Source organism: Mus caroli, chromosome 18, assembly GCF_900094665.2.
Source record: "Mus caroli chromosome 18, CAROLI_EIJ_v1.1, whole genome shotgun sequence".
Taxonomy (NCBI): Eukaryota; Metazoa; Chordata; class Mammalia; order Rodentia; family Muridae; genus Mus; species Mus caroli.
Window position 1 is genome coordinate 33,873,253 of NC_034587.1, and position 15,621 is coordinate 33,888,873.

The following is a 15,621-nucleotide window of genomic DNA, read 5'->3' on the forward strand; positions in this document are numbered from 1 at the left end:
AAATAGCTTAAAGTTTTGATTCATTTCTGTTTGTATAGGAGCATCATAATAGGTTCCATGACAGCTACTTTGCACTTATTTGTTTGGTTTGCTGTTAGTTGAGATTAATATGGAAGGGAACAGGAGAGAAACTGAGTACTTGAAAGTCACTTTCAGATCATATAAATACCTTCTTACTAAATCTATATCATAGGAATATATGTCCCCATCTCTAAGGAACTTGGAATTACTCTAAGTGAACCCTTTACAAACCTACATTTCTTAATTATTTGGTGGAGATTCCAATGACTCTAGTCAACGACTAAAAAGCACTAAACATATTTATAAGAGAGGAGGAACTACATAACTAATTATCTTAAATAGTATTTGAGTTTTCCTACAGTTCTTGACATCTTCAATATTCTTGGTTATATACTTTAAAATATTACTCCTGCTTGTTGTTTTAGTTTTCTTTAGAGACCAAGGAATAAGTATCTATAGTTTAGCATAATTACTTCCTTTCAAGATTTCTATTAACATTTTATTAAAAGATCATCATCATGTCCTTAAAAAATAAACTATACAAAGGTAGATCTCTGTTAGAGGCCTGCTTGTTCTATGTATAGAGTTCTGGACCAACCAAGGCTACTTAGTGATAATCCTGTCTCAAAACCAAAGCCATTCATACGGGTGTGGTGACACATGCCTTTAATCCCAGCACTCTGGAGGCAGAGGCAGGAATTAAAGGCTACCCTGGTCTACACTGTAAGTTTCAGAACAGCTAGGACTATATAAAGAGACTGTATTAGAAATAAATGAAAACCTATGCTCATAAAATTATGGTCTTTATTAATTAGGATTGTTTTACTTGAAAATACACCCAAAGTGCCAGTGGTCTACAAGTTCTTCACAGCTAAATGTGATTCTCATTTTTAGGATAAGATCTATAAGTTCTTTTTCCTTTCACAGGATGATAAGCAGGAGGACATGAAAACTATTTTGGAGAGCACAATTCCAAGCCAAGGATTAGGTCACAGTGGCCTTTGATGCTTATAAACTGCCACCATATAGAATAGATTGGGATATTGGAATTGAAGCTAAGAAATTAAAGGACCTTGTTGACTGACAAAGAAAATCCTCTTCAATTTGAAAATATTATGATGTCTTGGTGAAGAGATTTGCATTGTTAGTGGTTTATTTTCTTAGTATTATTTATATATGGTATTCTTCTTAAAAAAAATCTTCCAGAAGTACAAACTTAGAAGTTATTTTTAGTGAATCTCAAATTTAACTGAGCAGCCTTCTACTCATATTAATGTCTTGATCAAATATCACAAGCAAAGTACACATGAAGTAAGAGAAGGCTAGCTGGTAAGTGACTCAGCTCAAATGAAAGAATGTTTGTAACTGGGTGTAGTGGGAATCCCAGTACTGGGCAGGCAGAGATAGTTGGGTCTCTGAGTTCCAGGCCAGCCTGGTGGTCTACAGAGTGAGTTCCAGGACAGCCAGGGCTAGCTATACAGAGAAACCCTCTCTCAAAAATCGAAACCAAACCAAAAAGAAACCAAACAACAATAACAAACTGTATAGAGTGTCTGAGAGAGTTATAGAAAGATTTCATATATAAAGAGATAAATTAATATGTATTAAGTAGGTGAAACAGCAGACAAAATGCAGTACATGTTTTGGGTTTTTTTGTTTTTTTGTTTTTTCTTTTTGTTTTGTTTTTCCTCTTGTTAAAGTACTATCGTTTAAAACTGAAACTGGACTGTTGAATATAAAATTCAGTGTTGTATGGCAAGAAGTAAAAGATGGCAGTGGAAATGTGTATTTCTGATAAGTTAAAAAGAAGGAAAACCAGCAGTGACATGCTTTGTCCATCTTAATGAAAGTGTTGTAATTTAAATTATTTAAAGTAGTAGATACAATAAATATTGTCACAAATTGTGTTAATTTTTTTTTAAACAGATGTGGGTGCTAACTACTAATAGCATCAAAAGTATATTTAAGTTAGGCATGGGAGCTTATGTCTGCAATCCTAGCATTTAGGGGGCTGAGGCAGGAGGACTGCTTATGAATTAAAAACTAATTTAGGCTCTACAGAATGAATTCAAGGTCAACTTGGGTTATAGTGTGAGATTTTTCTCTCACAACAAAATTAAATTATAATAAAAATATTATGCTCAAGATAGTTTTGATTAGCTGTGTTTGTAATAACAGAGCTGCTAATGAATTTGTGCAGAAAGCTGTTCTGGTATGTTACATATAATAAATATTTATATAGTCTCGTTTAATAAACCAGCCATTTTAAGTTTAAATGAAGCCAACCAAAGGAAATAGGTGTATATGTGATTTTTTTCCATTATTGTTGTTTTGCTTTGCTTTAAATAATTTTATTATATTTATTTCTTGTGTATATGCATATATGCACCTTGCTTCATTTGTGGAGATGAGAGGACAACCAGAATCAGTTGTCTGCTTCTACCATGTGGTTCCAGGGGTTGACCTCAGCTCATCAGATTAGGCCAGCGCCTTTACCTACTGAATCATGTCACTGGCCTGTTGTTGTTTTTGTTTGTTTGTTTTTGTTTTTTTTTTTTTTGAGGTGGAGTCTTAAGTAGCCAAGGCTTACCTTAGGCTCTGTATTTAGTTGGAGATGGCTTTGAACTGTTTATGTGCATCTACTTCCTGAGTGCTAGGATGACAAGCATGAACCATTGAATTAAATATATGGCAGCTAAGTGACTTTCTAAATTAATTTAAAAGAATGGTGAAATAAAAACTGTCATAATCAATTTTTCTACTGTTTCCTAATAAAAATCAACTGGAACAGCAGAATTCACATTTACATCCTTAGTATAATTTAAACATGAACCTGGAGGATAGGTAAGAAAACTTTTCATAGAAATAAAGTTATTTAAAGAAAAAAAAAAAAAGCTGGACGTGGTGGCGCACGCCTTTAATCCCAGCACTTGGGAGGCAGAGGCAGGCAGATTTCTGAGTTCGAGGTCAGTCTGGTCTACAGAGTGAGTTCCAGGACAGCCAGGGCTATACAGAGAAACCCTGTCTCGAAAAACCAAAAAAAAAAAAGAAATAAAAGTTATCAACAATTTCATTACTTAGGTAAATGTAGTAAGAGTTTGTACACTAACCATACTAAGACTACTAATCATACAAGCGAGTTCAGTTGGGTGAAGTTTGATAATAAAGTCCTGGTTAAAAGCTGTTTTATCACTCATTCTTGTATCTGGCAAACTTTGTAGAGGAGAACAATGATCTTACTGCTAAAACTATATCTTTTGTCTTTAACTCTTCAAGTGTTTAATTTATATTCTAAAATATTCTGTTCATTGGTATATTTTTGTTCCCCCTTACTCGTAAAATACTATCATTTTTTTCTAGTGTATTTTTTGTCTTTGGTAGAAATCCTTTAAATTGTGTACATGTGTACATGTATGCATGCATGCCACTACACATATGAAGGTCAGAGAACAACTGCAGAAGTCTGTTCTCTCCTTCGACCCTTTGGTAGAATTTTTAATGGATTTTAATAAAATGTCAGGATTTTATAAATCACCTTAGGGACTTAAATCCCCCCTCGACCCACAGTTCACATGAATAGTTAAGAAAAATACTTTCTTAATCTAATTGTAATTAGAAAATTTAAGTTATTGGGTACCAAACTAAAAATTAGTTTTATTATCTTTAAAGATTCATGTTGGGCATGCAAGGTTTAAACTTGCCCATGATAGGTCATGCTATCTAGTGTAACTGAAATGAATTTGTACATTAGAGGAACTGAAGTCAGTAGTGTAAGTATCCAAATGAGTTAAGTACTAAATCCTTACAGTTTATCATATCATTAGTACTAAGTTCTTAAAGTAAATGTTTCATTAGTTGATTGATTTATTTTCTGTTTCTTTAATAGGAACATGAATCTGAAGGTGGAAGAACACCTTTGATGAAAGCTGCAAGAGCGGGTCATTTGTGCACTGTTCAGTTTCTTATTAGCAAAGGTAAAGCAAGTTCAGAAAGTGGTTGTTTCCAAAAGCCTTCCATTTCTGAGAAAACCACTTAGCGGTTAAAAATAATCAGACTTTTGTCAGTGTATTTTATGTAGTAAACAACAGTTTGTGAGATAATTACTGGAGAATTTCTATTAGTCTTGAGAGTCTTTTCATCAAATTGTATATGATTGTTCCTGAAAACTAGAGAGGGTAAAAGTAGATGACCACTGTTCTCCAGTAAATAGTCAACACATTCAAGGCAGTTTTGCTGCAGACACAGGTGAGAGATGCTATCCTTTTGTCATACAGTTGAATTAACATATACAAAGTTCTTTTTAAAAATGTGTCCCGAGGCCTGTGCATAGGTATGATGTTGCATCCCTACTCCAGCATACAGAAGCAGAAGTGAGTAGATGGATGTCTGTGGGTTTTAGGCTGGCCTAGTCTGGATGGTCTGTAAGTTCCAGGCCAGCCAGAGCTACACAGTGAGATCCTATATCAAATAAGTAAATATTCCTTGAAACAGTATGGTTGCATGCACAAGGCCTATATAGTGACATTACCAATAGGCATCCCAACATGGATGGTGACTCTTACAAGGCCCAACCCCTTAAGATTAAGAGCTACAGGTAGTTAATGGCTGCTGGGGTTAGGGGTGATTAATGAAGCAGATAGATGACTTCTGGAGTTCTCTTATGCTTGTATAATTAAATAGAATACCTAGTCATACCCACAACAATCTGCCAAGAATTACCAAAAGTAGGAATACATTGAGTACTGCCTTTCTATGTTGTAGAAGTTGCTAAATAATTGCATTGTCTGAATTTATTGTTAAACAGCTTAAAAAATAGTCTCATGTTGTAATAGAAGATCATTATATTGTCTTATCTTTCTTAAAAGATTGTTTTTATACAATTTGCCATTATGCTTAGTTGAAGATTAATTAAAATACAATAGTACTTTGTTTTTGGCTTTGTTTTTGTTTTACATGATACCATTTGGAGTCAGAGTTAAGAGCTACCGTGTGGGCATATCTGAAAAGGGAGCACTTGATGGGACTTTTGGTTTGTGGATAATGTTCTATTTCTTGATCTGATTCTAGTGACACAGGTGTGTTCACTTTGTGAAAATGTCAAGTTATACACTTATGATTTACACTGTTTTATATCTGTATTCTAGTTGGAGAAAATCTTTAAACGATATTATAAATTGGCTTGATTTTTACCTTTGTTAAGATTACTGTTTTTCTTTAAAGGTGCCAATGTGAATAGGGCTACAGCCAATAATGATCACACAGTAGTGTCACTGGCATGTGCAGGAGGCCATTTGGCAGTGGTTGAACTGCTCCTGGCTCATGGAGCTGACCCTACTCATCGACTCAAGGTATTCTACTATTTTTGTTTCATTTTTGCTTTTTTGAAGCAGTGTTTATCTAATTCTGGCTGTCTCTGGAGCTCACTATGTAGGCCAGGCTGATCTCAAACTCCCAGAGATCCTCCTGCCTCTGCCTCAACAGGTGCTGTTATTGAAAGCACACACAACCACACCCAGCTTAAAGTATTCTACTTAACATAGTGTATAAGTAATACCAGCTGAGTATGGTGACATATGCCGATAATACTGTCCGTAGGTATGCCAAAGCAGTACTTACGCTAGTTCAAAGCCAGCATGGGGTGCATATTGAGACTGATTCAAGAAAAAATAAACCAGCAAACAAAACCCACTGAATATTAAGATATATTGTTATTATTAAAGGTTTGCTTGATCTTTTAGTGCTTAATATTTGCTACTATTAATGAGATTTGAGCTGCCTGTGGTGGCATAGCCAAAGCAGCAGGATTATCTTGAATCCAAACTAAGTTTTGGGCTAAATAGCAGAACCGTGTTTCAAAACCTGAAAGTAAAATTAATACATTTGATTTTATATGACTTACTAAGTAATTTTATCAGGATCTAAGAGTAAGTTTATAAAGAATTAACTATGCTCAATTCTTTCTTAGGATGGATCAACAATGCTTATTGAAGCTGCAAAAGGTGGCCATACTAATGTTGTTTCTTATCTGTTGGATTATCCAAATAATGTTCTGTCAGTTCCCACCACCGATGTATCTCAACTTACCTCTCCGTCACAAGATGAATCTCAGGTAGAATAAAATAGACTATTTCTTGGTATAAGTATTCTTTGAAAGTTTTTGTTTAATGAAAGCAATAGTTCTTTTCTATTAAGTTATCCTGAAAGTTCATAGTCTACTCCAATTCAATAAATATGTTGGAATTTTATTTTCTCTTTTACTCAAATAAGATTTGAACAAGAGTAAATTGGCCAGTATATAGTGAGTATGTGATTTAAATTTCTTACTATAATTGGGGCTGTAAGACTTTCACTTGAGCTAGAGATAATAATTTTATTTAACCTAAATCATCAAACACATAGATTGTCTTCAGTCTTTTTTTATTTAGTATTCCCAGAAATTATTTCTTAGTGAAGGCTTAAGAAAAAAATTTAAGCCCTAATAAATAAAGTGAGGGAGAAGGAGATATGGTTCAGCAGTCAAATACACTTGTTACTCTTGGAGAGGACCTAGTTTTTGTTCCCAGCACCTACAAGGTGGTTCACAATCATCTGTAATTACAATTCCAGGGGATCCTATGCCTTCTTTTGACTTCCAAGAGCACTAGGCTCACATGGCTGACATACATACATTCAGGCAAAAACTTATATACATAAAATAAATCTAAAAAAGAAAGAAGTGAATGTTACATTATATGAAGAAAACATAAAGCAATATATGTGTTTTATTTATGGAACTTTATTTTCTTCTGTGATCTGAGATGACTTTTTTCTGAGTTGATGTTTTAGGTTCCACGAGTACCCATACACACACTTGCCATGGTTGTGCCTCCCCAGGAACCTGACAGAACTTCCCAGGAGACGTCTACTGCCCTTTTAGGAGTACAAAAAGGTTAGTTGTTGAATTATTTTCCTTAAAACTGATACTTTTTCAACTAGTTAATAAATTTTACTTTAATGGTACAGAGATATTTAATGTACCTGTGTCTAATTGACATACATACCTTTGACAAATGTCAGTACTATTAGAGATGTTTAAAATAGGAAAGTCCTAAATATTAGAAAAATGCCTTTCTGTTAGCCTGTTAACATACTGCTTAAAGTAGTTTTTCATTAGTCAAAAATAAAATTACTTCAGGAATATAAACTAAGCTTTTTATTATACTAAAGCAAAAAGTTTGGCCAAGCCTTTTTTTCCTACCTGGTAGCTCATGTTTTGTTTTTCAAGACAGGCTCTTTCTATATACCTGTCTATGGCATGGGACTCAGTAGGTACACCATGCTGGGCCCGATCTTGTGCCAATCTTTCTGCCTCTGCCTTAGTGATATAAGTATGAGCATGTGCTATAACACCCAACTTCTGTTTAACAATATTTTAGCCAAACTGTAGTGTAATAATAAAAGTATGTGTTGATTACCTAGTAAATCTTTTTGTTTGTTTGTTTGTTTTGTTTTGTTTTGTTTTTTGTTTTTCAAGACAGGGTTTCTCTGTATAGCCCTGGCTGTCCTGGAACTCACTTTGTAGACCCGGCTGGCCTTGAACTCAGAAATCCGCCTGCCTCTGCCCCCCCCCCCCCCACCCCCCCCACCCCCAATGCTGGGATTAAAGGCATGCTCCACCACAACCAGCGTAAATCTTTATAGCATCGATTTAATTAATGAGAAAGTGGTTGAAGAATTGTATTCAGTTTATGTAATGCTGGCATATAGTGGGTGAGCTTAAGAAATAATTATCACTATGAACTTGGATGATTAATTATCAAAATGTATATGGATAAAATCCAGATAACTTTGTTAATGAATTAAATTCATTTTGTTAGTGAATTAACCCAACCTGACCTGACTGTCTATGAAGCCCAGGCTACCCTCACTCAGTCATGCTAATGGCAATTCTCTTGCCTCAGATTCCTGAGTACTAGGATTATAGGCCTGAACCCCAAATTAAGCGGAGTATATACTGTTTAAAGGACTCAAGCTTTTTAGCTCTGGTTTAGTTTGTCTATCTTTTCATTTGTAGATATAATGTGTCTTCTCTTGATAATTATATGTTGTAATATCTGAGTTTGCTGAAGTAATTTCTAGGATATTATAAACTACATAAGAGTTGGAACTATTGGATAGTACTGAAACACTTATGTAGTATACACCACGCCCTGCTTTTTATGACCAATAGCATCTGTCCAAAAAGCTTAATATAAAAATTTTATGAATATATCTTATTTAGTGTATTGTAAATAAAAAACTATTGAAAACTAAATAAGTATATGTTAATGTAGCCACCATGCCTGGCTTCCTGCTATTTTTAATCTTAGCAAATAAAAACACACATTTTTAACATCTGAGCAGTGCAACCAGCTAACACCCTTTTCTAAAATATTTTAGAGTACCTCTGTTTTTGTTTTTTTTCAGATTAAAAAAAATCATTACTGTGTTCATATGTTTACAATGATATGTGTGTGAGAATACATGTACCACAGTACATATCTGGAAGTCAGAGTACAACTTTATGGAAAGGGTTCTCTTCTTCCAAGTTTACTTCTAGGAACTTGGGTTCCTAGAAGGAACCCAACTCAGGTCACCAGGCTTGTAGCAGCAGCCTTTGCCTTCTGGGCTACTTTACTGATTCTGGTTTTCTGGTTTGTTTGAGATGGGATCTCATTGCAAGACAACTCCATTATCTTCCTGTCTGTGCTTCCCAAGTACTGGGATTGCAGTCTCATACCCTGCACCTGATCTGTTTTTTTTTTTTTTTTTTTTTTTTTTTTTATTTTTTTTTTTTTTTCTCTGTTAGTCCTAAGACATGGCATGTGTCTCTCCTCTAAGTCTAGAGACTGTTGGTGCATTTGCCTAGCAATGTCAGCCTGGTGAGTCTGGATACCAAGGACTTTTCCTCATCTTTTTTTTTTTTTTTNGGTTGTGAGCCACCATGTGGTTGCTGGGATTTGAACTCTGGACCTTTGGAAGAGCAGTCGGGTGCTCTTACCCACTGAGCCATCTCACCAGCCCCCTGATCTGTTTTTATATTTGAATGGCTAAGCCCATATAGAAGACTAAGAATTTGGACTTCAGAAATTTAATAGTTAACAGGAAATTGCTTTTAAAATTTTACTTAAGGGGCTGGAGAGATGGCTTAGCAGAGATCCTGGTTTCAATTCCCAGTACCCACGTAGCAGTTCACAACCATTTGTAACTCTAACATCTGATACCCTCACACAGATGTCCATGCAGACAAAGCACCAGTGCACATAAAACAAATAATTACTTTTTAAAATTCACACAAAACCTCAAAATAACAAAAAATTATCTAGATAAATGTTCAGTGAGGAATTAGAACATTTTAAATACTGAGCTAATATGTAAGCAACAGAAGAACTTGGGATTGCTTTATGTTGATATTTTGCTTAGGAACTGTTTTATACTAGGGATCCACTTATTTCCTCTTCTCTAATTTACTATTTCACTAAATGGTATAAAAAATAACCTTCTAAAGACACTTTTTACTAAATTATTATGAAAGGAAAATAGTTAACATTTGTATCTAAATACTTGGTTGGGCCATTTCCTCTTAACTACCTAACAATTATAAAAGATCAAATTGTGATAATTTATTGGATTAAGCTGTCAGGTTAGTTAAAAGAAAAAATCAGATTCTTCATAGAGTGAATGTCCCTGTAAATTCTGTTTTGTTTTGTTTTTTAAGTCACCTGAGGCCTGTGAAGTAGCTTTGTGGTTGAGGTTGCTACTTTTCCAGACAGAGAATTGGAGTTTGATTCCCAAGACCTATGTTAGGCAGCTCACAACTACTCTTATAACTACAGTTCCAAGAAATCTGGTACCCTTTTTGACATGCATGGGCACACATACACATAAATAAAAATATAATCTTTCAAAATGAAAAACTCACTTGGAATGGGTGTAGTAATGCAAGTCTTTATTCCATCTCTTGGGAGGTAGAGACAGGCAGATCTCTTTGAGTTTGAGGCCAGCCTGGTCTACATAGCAGGATCCAGCCTAACCAGGACTACATAACAAAAGGATAAGAATATTCATTTTAGCCTGGCAGTGGTGGTACACGCCTTTAATCTCAGCACTTGGGAGGCAGAGACAGGTGGATTTCTGAGTTCGAGGCCAGCTTGGTCTACAAAGTGAGTTCCAGGACAGCCAGGGCTATACAGAGAAACCCTGTCTTGAAAAAAAAAAAACAAAAAACAAAATAACAAAAACAAAAAAGAATATTCATTTTAGATATAAAATTCATCTTAAAACAAAGATGTATTAAGTTTTTTAAAATTACATCATATTTATCTTGTGTATATGTGTGTAGTTATATACGTGATATGTGGGGGAAGGTTGGAGATCATGTGGCTGGGTAGAAAGCCCTGGATTCAATTGCTAACATTGCAAGTTTGAATTTTATCTTTCCTTTTTTTCTTTATGGTACGGAGTATTGAATTCAGGACCTCACACATAGTAGGCGAACACTTGACAACTGAAGTGTATAGCATATCTTTTGTATAGCTCAGATCTTTTTCAGAAGTACTTTCTTTTCTGAGAACTTTATAGTACTTCATTGCCTCTTCGTTCTGACTTGTCACTTCCTTCTCCTTCAGACTTGAAATGTTGGGTTGAATTAATCGCCCAGTTCCTAGTAGTTTGTCTTTATGACTCTTCTGTTTTATTTTCTTGTATTATTTTTACCTTCCATTATTCTCCTAGTGTGTCTGAAGTCGATATTCTTTGCCTTATAAGGTCTTATAAAACTCTCACTACTGTTCTTTGTGTGTGTGCATGAGTGCATTTAAGGAGGCAAGAGGTTGATGTCAGATTTATTCCTGTATCATTTTTGAGATAGGATCAGTCACTGAACTCAGAGCTCACCAGTTTGACTAGTCTAGCTGCCCAGCAGCCTCAATGATCCTCCTGTCTCCCTCCCCACTGATGAGATTACTGGCCTAGGCCTTCTTGCACAGCTTTTTATGTGGGTGTTGAGGAACCAGATTCAGGCCTTCATTACTGTCCAAATCATCTTCCTAGCCCTATTGTGTGTGTGTGTCCGGGGCGGGGGGGGTGTTTGCACGCATGCATGCATGCACAGGTGCACGTGCATGCCAGCCAGGGTTGCACAGTGAGACCCTGTCTTTAAAACAGTAGTTTTAAAAGTTGTATTTCAGTGTGATGGTGTTTAGAAAGTTCCAAACAAGAAAAATAGGTGACATCTCGCCTCCAGTACTGTTTGTTAGAGTCAGTGTTATGAACGCTCATATTTTTATGGGAAGTATTAAACTATATAGGAAAACCTGTGTATGTTGTAGTTAAAATGGAATGTTCTGTAAACTTTACTAATATCACTACTAAGTTTTAATCATGTAGTCATGCTTATGTAAGTTTATGCATGCCCAAACCTAATAATGTGCTTTTACATATAATTGCTTTCAGTAAGAAGAGATAGGTTAGATGAATCTTTTACCGTGGTAACACAGATGATCTATCTTTGGATATTTTGGTTAAGAGATTTCCATGATAAAACTGTAGATTCATTAATATTTTCCTTTGATCGTATTTTTTTATTGCAAATTATACTAATTAATCGATATAGACTTGAAAATAATAGGTTTAAGTTCATCTCAGTAGAGAGCTAAATATTTAGCAGATGCCTACCTCATTCACGTTATTCATAAAAATAAATAATCAGTGATAGGGGAATGTAGCTCAGTGGTAAAACATTTACCATGCACAAGACCCTGCATTCCCTCTCCAACACTGCAACAAAAGGAAAAGCTCTGGGGATATAACTCATTCAGTGACAGGATGCTCACCTGTCATGCACAAAACCCCCAGTTAATCTCCAGCAACAAAACAACAATAAAGGTGATTTTAAACTGCTATAGACCACAATTTCTAGTCTATACTTTATTCAGTTTTTTTACTAGGAAGGGGGAAAAGCTTAGAGGGAACAAAAAATGTAAGATAGATGCCAAACCAAGAGAGATGGTGACTACTCTAAATGGTACTCGACAAGTCAACTGCACGATATCCATGTACAGATTCTTCTGTCTGTGTGTGTGTGCGCGTGTGTGTGTGTGTATGCCACTGTCAGATATATATTTATGTATATGTATATATATGATATATATTTTACTTATATATATAATGTATATCAGGAAAATATACATCTGACAGTGGGAAATGTTTGAAGGACTTGGAAATCTTATTTTCTGGCATATTTTAGTACTTATTTCATATTAAAATTTTATTGTCGATGAGCACTTGTCAACATTTCTACCCACTAACTTGTATTTCTATAGCTTTAGGTGACATCCTGATTTTGAAAACCCTTGGTTTATTGAGATATAAATTGTGTTAATGCTTTGATGTACCCCCATCTAGACAGTTTTAAGTGTCTAACTTTGGATAGTTCAACTATTGACTATTTGAAGAAAAAAAACCTTTTTATGCATTGCATTTTACATTTTTATGATTTTATTTTTTAATGTATGTGTACACGTGCACATGCATACTTCATTACCTGTGTGGTAATCAAAGGACAATTTGAGGAAGTTGATTCTCTTTTTCCAACACTTAGGCCCCAAGATTTAACTCAGTTGTCAGATGTGTATCAGTGTCATTTTACTGACCCATTGTTATACATTAAAAAGAAATTAATTTAATGTGTATTCATGTGCACTGAGTATATTTATGTGTACCATGTGTGTGCAGTGCCCATGAACACCAGAAGAGTTGTTGAATCCCTGGAACCAGAGTTATAGACAGTTGTGAGGTGCCCAAAATGGGTGCTGGGAACCGAACCCAGGTCCTCTGAGCAGCCACATCCTACCCTTTTAATGCTCTATATGTACCTCTCTGTTCTATGAAATGTCACTGGTAGTTCCTTCCATGTACTATTTCTAATATGGTTGAGTGTGTCATTAGTATATCTTCTTTCATTGTGGATGATCATCTGAGCAGCCTTAATCCTCGTATAAGAGCAGCTACATTAGGAAAGTTTCAAGCAGAATTCAATCATTGCTAAGCCCTTATACTTGCTCTGCTTATGTCATTGTATTTATTCATGAAGCTGAAATTTTTACTTGTGTTGTGCTAAGGATTTTTATATTGCTCTTTGTGACAGTTTTACCTTCTTTTTCTTTCCTGCTAATTGTTAAAAATGTTTGGCTTCTGTAAAGTCTTATGAAAGTAATAATCAAATCATCTCTCAAATTTAATGGCTTTTGCTCTGAAAAAAATAGTCTTTTCCCACCACTTTGCTCAAGTAGGAATATGAAATTAAATATGACATGCTTTTCAGATTTTGCATTAGGGAGTAAGTAGGCCTCTGAAAGTAATTGCATTGTGGTACTGAAACTGGTCTTCTGCCCTTGCTAAAAACAGTATCCAGGGGAAAGCTTGGATTGTTTTCATAGTTAAAATATATATGTATATGTTTAAACTTCCTAAAGTTTTTAATTTAATTTTTTAGAGACATGGTCTTAATTGTTTTGGCCTTGAATTCCTCTTTCTTCAGTTTGCTAAGGAACTAGTGTTGTAGGTTTGTGCCACCAGGTCTGGCCTGTAGTTCTAAGATCTCTGATTTATTTCCTTTTAGTGTGTAAGTCTTTTAAGCTTGAGAATGATTTAAACTTGAAGATAATTTTTATTATTTTAAATTTTAAATTTTATTATTTTAATTTTAAATTTCTTATGTTGAGGCTGGCAAATGGCTCAGAGGGAAGAGTCACTGTCTCCTAGCCTGATGACTTATATTTGATCCCTCGGTCCTACTTGGTAAAAGGAAGAAAACTGACTTCTGCAAGTTGTCCTCTGACTTCACAATATTATGTGACACGAGAGCTCACACACATCCTTTCTCTCTTCTCCCACTTCCTAAACAAAGAAAGAAACAAACAAACAGTTAGAAAAAAATCCTTGTAACTCCAGCACTCAAGATAGTGGAGCCCTGGGATTGTGAGTTTAAGGCCAGCCAACTGAGACTCAATCTCACACAAAACAAACAAACATCTTAAAATGATGATCTATGTTTTATATATGCTAACTACATTTTAGAAAAATAATCAGCTGTTTTACCCAGGTTTGTTTTGTTTTGAGTTTGAATAGCTTTATTGGGGACTAGAGAGATGGCTGTATGGTATAGAGTAATTGTTGGGTACCAGGTTCAACTCCAGTACCCATATAGCTGCTCACAAGCTCTGATAACTCTAGTTCTAGTGGATTAGACACCCTCATCTGGCCTGTATGGGTTTCAGGCATGCATAGACATACTTATAGGCAAAACATCCATATACATAAAATAAGTAAGTAAAAATCTTAGAAAGTCCTTTAAACTGTCAAGTTCACTCATTTTAAAATATTCAGTACAGTGTGTTTTGGTAAGCTGACCAATTTCTGTGATAGTTGCCACCATGGAGTTTCCTGGGGTCCTAATTATTGTTACTCTTTAGACATTGAAACAGTCTTACTGGGTAGCACAGGCTGGTCTCAGAGTCAGCCTCCTGGTTGCTAGGATTTCAGGCATCCACTGCTGCATACAGTTCCTACTTAGTTTTAATAGTTTTACTACTCAAAAGAGCTGTTTGCATTTGAACCTTATTCTCATTGCCTTGCCCAAGGCCTCTACTTCTTCCTTTTCTATCTATTTGCCTTTCTCTGTAAACTTTATATTAAGTGACATTTTGCAATATATAATTTGTATGTAGATCCTTTCATTTAGCAGGGTTTTGAAGTTCATCTACATTGTTAGATTCATTAGTAATTTCTTTCCCCTCCACTACAAGTAGTCCTAGTTCTTCCTGAATAAGATTCAGTCTTGAATTTATACAAAAATTTTTATTTATCCCCTTTGGTTAGGACTGTTAACACTTTTCAGCAGCTTTATTATAAGAGAAGAATGAATATACTTAATGACTTTAAATGTTTCCTTTCTAAAATAGGTTATCATTATAAGTATTTCTATATGGAATACCCCTGTTAATAACACTCATTGTTTCTCTCCTGGGTGGATGTTATTTGTAAGGTTTATTTAAAATTAGTTTAAATTATCCTTGTGGTATAAGTTTAATACAGTGTTTGGTTACAAAGATACTAGAATTTTTGTTTTGTTTTGTTTTTGTTTTTTTTTTTTGAGATAGGACTAGGATTTTGTTTTGTTTTGTTTTTTCGAGACAGGGTTTCTCTGTATAGTCCTGCCTGTCCTGAAACTCACTCTGTAGACCAGGCTGGGCTTGAACTCAGAAATCCGCCTGCCCCTGCCTCCCGAGTGCTGGGATTAAAGGCGTGTGCCACCACACCCGACAGGACTAGGATTTTTAATAGAGAATTTGATAAAGATATATCTTTGTTTTATTGAAAACAAGGTTCCAGGTAGCTTACTCTAGCGTCAAACTCAGCTATATAAATGAGTATAATCCTTAATCCCTGATTCTTTGAGTGCTGACTTTTCACGCATATGGGCTACATACCTAGCTAAAGAAGACAATACCTTAAGTAACTGATTTAACATTGTATTTTAATGTAAGAATATAGCTGTTTTGCCAACTTAAAAAAATATTT

General features: G+C 35.1%; 1 protein-coding gene across 6 annotated transcripts in view; it reads left to right on the top strand.

Moving 5' to 3' along the window:
- The window catches only part of LOC110285020 (ankyrin repeat and KH domain-containing protein 1), a 106,409-nt gene that overhangs the window by 48,032 nt on the left and 42,756 nt on the right, over positions 1 to 15,621 (top strand). For all 6 annotated transcript variants that reach the window (XM_021151052.2, XM_021151053.2, XM_021151056.2 and 3 more), the window contains exons 11-14: positions 3,908 to 3,995; positions 5,242 to 5,369; positions 5,987 to 6,130; positions 6,847 to 6,949. In XM_021151052.2, coding sequence (XP_021006711.1) covers positions 3,908 to 3,995; positions 5,242 to 5,369; positions 5,987 to 6,130; positions 6,847 to 6,949 — 463 coding nt within the window. The remainder of the gene's footprint in view (positions 1 to 3,907; positions 3,996 to 5,241; positions 5,370 to 5,986; positions 6,131 to 6,846; positions 6,950 to 15,621) is intronic.